At 37.9% G+C, this 7,675-nt stretch overlaps 1 protein-coding gene across 2 annotated transcripts in view; it reads left to right on the top strand.

The window, feature by feature from the left end:
• elp4 (elongator acetyltransferase complex subunit 4) overlaps positions 1-7,675 on the top strand; it is a 62,946-nt gene that overhangs the window by 833 nt on the left and 54,438 nt on the right. Inside the window, exons 2-3 of one of the 2 annotated variants that reach the window (XM_042504020.1) lie at positions 23-317; positions 2,394-2,429. In XM_042504020.1, coding sequence (XP_042359954.1) covers positions 140-317; positions 2,394-2,429 — 214 coding nt within the window. In that variant the 5' untranslated portion in view covers positions 23-139. The remainder of the gene's footprint in view (positions 1-22; positions 318-2,393; positions 2,430-7,675) is intronic. The other variant, XM_042504089.1, reaches the window with a different exon arrangement.

Below are 7,675 nucleotides of genomic sequence, written 5' to 3'. Positions count from 1 at the left end.
AAATTGAAATTCACTTTGACAGCTTCCACACGCGGCACCGTAACGTTCGCTGCCCTCATTGGTCGAGCTCCAACAAAGTCTTCTGTGATTGGACGACACGCTCCAAAACATTAACAGTCGTCACCACCTTACAAGCAGTATGGCAGCCCCCGTGAACAGTGTGGGGAAACCCTCTGTTGAGCGACCACCGTTCAATACCACGAGTTTCCAGAAGAAAACAAGGAGCAAGTTGATCTCCATACCTGGTACCAGACCCTCGGTTCAAAATGGACAGCTGTTAGTGTCGACCGGTGTCACGTCACTCGACTATCTGCTCGGTCAGTCTGCCGTTTAGATGTAACGTTACTGCTAGCTACACAGGCTAACTGTTTCTCAGTGTAATGATAGCTATCTACACACTGAATGGAGGCACAAAATAATGGTGTAATTAATAACACAATGAGGAAATGTGTAAGTTTATAAAAAAAAACTACGGAGTTTTTTCCCTGTCAAGGCAATACAACACGCCATTAAAGTGCTATAGTTAACGTTAGCGTTATGGAGCAATGCAGATTTCAGCCATATTTTGTCGGACCTATCTGCTAATTGTATTGCATATTTTTCATCGGGTTGTCCATAGCCTACTGACAGATATTTGTTTTAAGCTGTGTTAACAGCGATGTCTCCTTAAACTGATGCCAGAAATGCAGCATTCTCAACTCTCAGATTTTAGCCACCAAGGACCAACTAGTCCAAAACACTTTGACATCCCTGTTTAATCTGAATGCATTAAACAAAACTAATGTCTTGACAGCATTAGCATGTAATGTCAAAGCCATTTAAGTGATATCAATAGAAGAAGAGTAGAATAGAATAAAATAGATAGAACAGATAAGCTTTATTGTCTGTCCCAACAGTGACAGAATTTCTCCTTTGACAAGGCTCATCAACACACAATTCACATATAAAACACAGTAAAATACATGGTACAATGTAATTTAAAAAGGAAAGTTAAAAGGCCAACTTGTAAAAGCAAGTCAACATGCAGTGTCTGTTTTAGATTGTTAATGGTGGTTAATGAAGAGGGAATGAAGGATTTTGTGTAAATGTTTTTCCATGCTGGTGGTATTTTATTCCATCTACCTGATGGCAGTAACTGGAAGGAGTGGTGGAGAGGCTGAGAAGGCTTCTCTGTGATTGGGGGGCTTTCCTGATCACTGAGTATTAACACCCTGCTCTATCACAGCATGACACTCTTGTTACTGTATGTCAGGAGCAGGGATGAGCAAATGATAAACCTATCTAGTTTATGAGGACTTTGTGTAGAAAGAGGAGGGATACACGCAGGAGTTTACTGATAGTGTGGTGTCTGTAAATATTTTAGTAGGTATATCACTTTCTAGATGCACTTTAACCACTATACTGTAAAGAAATTAATGTCCTTAAGGAGGAAATACACTGGACGTTTTTAAAATAAGGTAAACCAAAATCATCCCTATCTCTCCATTCAGGCCTCGTTCTTAAAGCCTTGATGAGCATAGTCTGTATTTATTACTGGACATATTTTAAGGCAATAAATAGCAGATAACTCTCGCTTAACTCTTTTAGGGCAATTTCCCTCCATATAGAGACATAAATCTTGCGTCTTTAATTGTGACTGCAGAGATACTTATAAAATATGTTGAATTTGTATGTTTCTGATAAGGGTCAATAATACTTTCTTCTGGTGCAAGCCTTTTGTATAACTAATATGTTAGGAGTTCTGACAGAAATGTTACAATGCATCAATAAAAAAACACTGTTACATGCCTGCTCTCTTGTTTAGTTGACCTGTAAATCATTTTATACCACTGATCTATTTCATGCTCATTTTTAAACATACTGTAATTGTGTTATGAATAACTGGGTAAACAAGAGACCATGACAGAACAGGTCACTCCAGCCTTGAAGCAGCAATCTGTGACTAAAAAAGAATGTGGGCTTAGGGCATGAAGTGAGGAGGCAATGGCCCCTTGCCTGCCCCTACTCCTGTACATCCAGCATCCTTGCTCAGACCCTACTACATGCTCTGATCCCACCGAACCAATGACAATGCAGACAAGTGTCTTCAAAATGTCATGTGCCATGTGGAAAGAGATGCATGGTGATTTCCTGTAAAACTTGTTGGAGTTTTATTGGTTGTGTTTCTATCATTCTTCAAATTAATCTGAAAGTGATCACAACAATATTTTTTACCACTGGTGTTGTCATTATAGTTGTGGTGGGGACTCTGCCATCCACTTCAGTTAAAATGACTTTCAAAACGATACTTTTTTGTTATCATTATAGTTTTTTTTGTGGTGTTGATAGCTAATAGCATCTGCAATATGTGACTGACTTTATCTGATATTATTGTTTTTTGTCTTTACAAACAGGTGGTGGGTTAGCAGTTGGAACAGTACTTCTTATAGGTGAGCCTCTCACTTGCGAACACTGATTAAAAGGTCCCATTAAATGCAATCATTACTTCTTTGTGATGTATATCCTGCAAAAACAGGCTCTTTTTTGCAGGACGTAAGACAGTGAAAAATCAGTTGAAAGTTCAAACCAATCAGCTGCCAGTTATGGAGACAAAGGTATTGTGAAAGAACAGCTTTAATGGCAGGATTTTTTTAAAAATGTGCAGCTTCATTGGTTAGACTTTTGTGTTACCCTCTCTAATGAAGCATAGTGTCCCCTCCAAAGGCTGTTTTCCAGGAAGTTCATGTACACATTTAATTGGATACCTGATGGAATAATGTATTGTTGGTAGACACTATTACTATGTATTCTGGTGAGTACTTGTGCCAATAATTTCTTGTTTTAAGATGCCAAAATATTGACTATAGATATTTATGAATGAGAGTAACTTTGAGCCAATAGTGGACATTAGGTTACACAGGCTGTGGTTAATAGTGTATGCGACTTCGTGGTTCACAATCTGCAACAGTTGACTCTTAAAATTAGCCTTTAGGCTTCATGAGCAAGTTTAGTGTTTTTATCTTAGTTCTTAAAACCATGTTTTAAAACCTGAAGCCATGTCCTTTCATTTGGTCTGGCTGGAGCCATGGAAGAAAAGTTGCAAGTAATGAACTACTGTTACAACAGAAGTTGCCTTGTGCACTGGTGATTAAAAAGATGACATATACAGTATACAATATGAAATACTTTAAGCAAGGAAGATGCACATCTCTTTTTTAAAAACATTATAAGCTTTAAATGTTTTGAAAAGTCTTTCAATCATAAAGTTGCATAGACTTTAAATGACACTGCATTAACCCAATGCTAGAATTACATAGATTATATATTCATGTATACCCAACAATCAAATGTATCCCCCAAACTGAATTTAGTAGCACTTTTTAGCGTGCCACAGCTAATGATACTGTCTGCCTTTTCTCAGGCTCTTTGTGGTTAGCGTGTCACTGTCTCGCAGAATGGCAAATAGACTCATGACCTGAGGGTCTCTAGTTAGAATCCCAGGTGTTCACACGTTCACTGTGATCCTTAATTGATATGCTCATCTGCAGATGTGTTATAGAACTTTTTGGAAGTACATTCAAAGCAAGTGGGTTTTCTAGGGACATAAATGTCTTCCACTGTATTATTATTGTTATTATCATTCATCATAGGCTAGGCTATATGCACTAGTAGACAGTGAGGTTAAGGTATTCTTGTTTCCCCTTGAAGCTGTAATTTGTGTGTAGCAAAGGCCTATACCAACTGATGATATTGCTTTGCCCTTTAATTCACCCCCCCAATCGATGCAGGAGTCAGTGATTATACACTAATGCGTTCTTCCCTTCCATTTTGTGAATCAATGTACGGTTGGTTTCATCTGGTAATGAGAGACACAGTAAAGGTGAAATGCGTGTGTGAGCTCTCTTGTGTTTGTCTGTGAAAGAGCGTTGGGTGTGTGTCTGTGTGTGTGTGTGTGTGTGTGTGTGCGCACTGTGCTGTCTGTGTTTTCTGTTTTGTTGTGTGGGTGGGATGGGGGGAGTTCAGAGTGTGTGTTTGTTTGTGTTTGTTTCAGGCATTCGTCTCCTACAGTCTGCCCCTTTAGCTGTGATGGCCTGTTTGTGAGACACAGACATAAAATTATCAGGCTGCCTTTGAAGTGTCTTGAGCTGTCCATCCTGATTTGTCAACCAGAGGGGGATCAGCCCAGTATGGCTGCTGTCTGAAGATCTCTCATCTCTTGTGTTTTTCTAATAGAATGAACAAAGCTTCACAGCTCTTATTATGTTCACCAAGTATGGTTTCGTTCCAATAATTTAAGTGTTTAAGTGGGTCTTTTCTTTAAAGTACCCATAATAATTACTATTAAATATGGCGTAATTGTTTAACATGTTTAAATATTTCAAAGCTTTAAAGTGGACTTTAAGTATCAATTATCTACATAGATAAACATTTTGAACATAGTTTTTGTCAGTGACTATAACAAATATTTTAAAAGTAGCTATATCATTAATATCTGCCAAAAAATATGACTAAGTAAGTAGGCCTGATAGTATAGATTGGCCTAATAATATAGATAGATTATTAGATTACATTCCCAAACAGGGACACAATAATTTAAGTTTAAGAGTTGTAAACAGTGTTTATAAGCTACAACTGAAAGTCATTTCAAAGCAACAATACAAAGCACCTATGTGACATTATGAAGACAATTAGACTGTCAACCAATCAGAGAGCATTAGTGGCAGACAGTAAGGCAAAGTTTAACAAAGACCTGAACATTTTTTTCTCTCTGATTAGGTAAAAATTCAAATCATATCGTTAATATTTGTAATACACTGTACCAAAAAACTCAGATAGAAGACATGTGTCTGTTGAGCAGGTGAAGAGCACTTTAAAACATTTAAAGCAGAGGAAGGCCTAAGGACCAGATAACATCAATGAATTTGAGTGGGTGGGCGGGGTAAGGTTTGTGCACTTGGGGATGGTTTGCATCAGGTTTGAAAACGAACTGTACCAAAACACGGAAGTCGGCTGCCATTTAACGGCAAGTAAAGTTGCAAAGGCATTTCTCCATGCTGCCGGTCTCCTTCAAAATCTGCAAATGTGTGCAGCAGTTGCCCGCCTCATCCTCTGAACTGCATGGCCACTGGTGACTGACAAAGTTGGAAGGCAGGGAAAGAGTTGCTTTTGACATTGTCTCTAAAATATAAATAATAGATATAATTCGTTAGGTCAACTCCAATATATCGGTTTGGGATCTTGAGAGGGCAATCATACTCGGGCACAGTACAAATCAATTGTACCTAATATGAAAACATCCTGAAGGCCTTTGCACACTGTGTCAATTTTTTTCTTCCAAAGTTGTCACACATCTAAAAAGAAATATGACCTAACGTTATGTCAATCATGTTTGCACACTGACTTTAATCCATCCTTAAAGTTTTCTGAACAGGTTTGATTGTCTGCATTTTTCACATCCGTCAAAAGCTTTTAGAGAGTTGTTTGACCAAGAAACACTCAAGAAAATCAGACAGAAGGTCACATAAGGGACAGACAGGAGAGAGGAGCAGAACGCTGTCTCTTTTTATAACTCAGATGGCTCACTTCTAACAGATCAAATAGTGATACTCAAGTGGATGATGATGACAAGGAGGAGGATAACGACTGCACACGGACAGAGAAAGTGAGGAGACAGAGAGGAGAACAGCTCAGTTCATTCCTGTAGCTGCTGTGCCAAATATAAGACACAGTGAAGAGAAGCAAGGGGGAAAATGTGTCTGGTATTGCGAGTTTTCAGAACAAATAGAACATTAAAATACATCGGACCCAGTGTGCAAGGTTTCTGTGAGTAACGTTTTATTTATTTTCGGGTGACAGATTAAAAGAATGCATTAAAAAATTGTTCTAGGGTGCAAAGACCTTAAGTCTGTAAGTGGCAAACTTGAGGCTTACTAGTTTGCATATAAGCAGTGTTTTAGCACAGAAGATAGAGTTATCATAGATACACTTAATATTGAATTATTGAATTATCAACATAACAAACATTTTTTAGAGCTCTTATTGGCCAAATTGATTTATCTTGAGTTTAGTCTTCATCTGACTTAGTTGTACTATTTATTTCTTACAAATGGAGTGCAGATTGTTAAAGTTAATCAAACATATTTTACTTTCATTGTTTTTTTACTCAGGAGCACCCCAGGACTGTGTGAGCTCACCTCTTCTAGTGACACTTTTCAATGATGATCTATAAAACTGATATTCAGATTTTATTTTGAAGTTTTCAGATAATACTAAACTATTTTTCTTTGTTAAACACAGAGGATAATGCCAGTGTTCATCAGTGCTGTAATATCAGACTAGCTGAGTAGCGTGAAAGGAATTTGAGAGAAATATTTTCTAAAGTCGTATCCTGCACCTGTTACTGTCCATAACACACAGATTGAACAAGTCTTCTTTAAATATTTAGGCATCTTTGTTGATACTGCTTTATCCTGCAGTGCACATACAGGTCATGTCAGTAGTAGGGTACAACAACGCATTTACTTTCTTTGGAGGCTTGGGTCATTTGGAGAGAGTAAACTAATCCTGTTATTGTTTTTCCATTAATGCAGCGTATTCTGCAGTATGGAAATCAGTGCATTGTGCAATTGTCTCGCTGATCAGCTGTAAATTATACTGCTAAACATCTGCTCAAAGACTGGATCACATGAGTCAAAGTTTTCAAACTGCGTATACTCAATGAATGTTGTCTCTGGAAGGTCATAATACATCAGACCCCGATCACATTTTATTTAAAGATTGCCAGCTTTTGCCATCATGCAGGAGATTTAGAGTCCCACAGACTCAATCGAACAGATTAAACAACTCTTTTTCTCAGTCTGTCAAACTACATAATCAGATTTTGGGTTCCAAGGAGCCTCAGTGTGCCTCAGTCAAAAATTATTTTGGCAGCATAAAATCATACAATGTAAACACAATGAAAACAGAATAAAACTACTGAAGACATTAATAGTGCTGGTACTATTCAGACAATAGTCTACAATACAATAAAATGATTGTACAAATGATGAAAAAATCACTAAAATAAGATATGCAGGATCAGATATGCAGATTTTTTTTCAGTTGTAACTGCTACATGTGAGAGGGGCAATATTGGATACCTAACAGCTCCAAAGAGCTCAAGTCATCTGTGTCAACAACCTCAAACATTAAAGCATAATGTGCCCTAACACCAACAAACAACTGCTACAGAGGAACAACGGTCACAAGTTAACAATAGAGATATGTCAGTCACATACAGTATTTGGGGCTCGACAGATGCCGCTAATTGGCATTTAACGGTAACCTAATGTAACCCACCTTTTGCAGCAGTAATTATAATGGTGATTCAGTTATTTTAATGAGTGCAGACCCTATTTAGAAGTATTTACAATGGCTATTCAGTTTTTTTTCTAAAGCTGAAGTGCTATATTATTGAGTGTCTGTGTTTTGTTTACCTGCTGGATGGCCTAAATGAATTTTAGCTGTTCAGTAGAAATGATATCGACCAAAGATTCACACAGCGGGGAAAACACCCTGACCTAGATATTTTGTCTCCTCCCCCTGCAGCTTTAGCAGATATGATTCAGGACTCTCGCACTCCCACTCCCCTGTTGAAGGCAAATGAAGCAAAGGCGTTTCCCCCCTTTACCAAACCTTAGTCAGAATCCGCAAAAAA

The sequence above is a fragment of the Plectropomus leopardus genome, chromosome 1 (assembly GCF_008729295.1).
Source record: "Plectropomus leopardus isolate mb chromosome 1, YSFRI_Pleo_2.0, whole genome shotgun sequence".
Lineage (NCBI taxonomy): Eukaryota > Metazoa > Chordata > Actinopteri > Perciformes > Serranidae > Plectropomus > Plectropomus leopardus.
The sequence above is the reverse complement of the archived record's forward strand: the minus strand, read 5'-3'. Positions and strand labels throughout refer to the sequence as shown.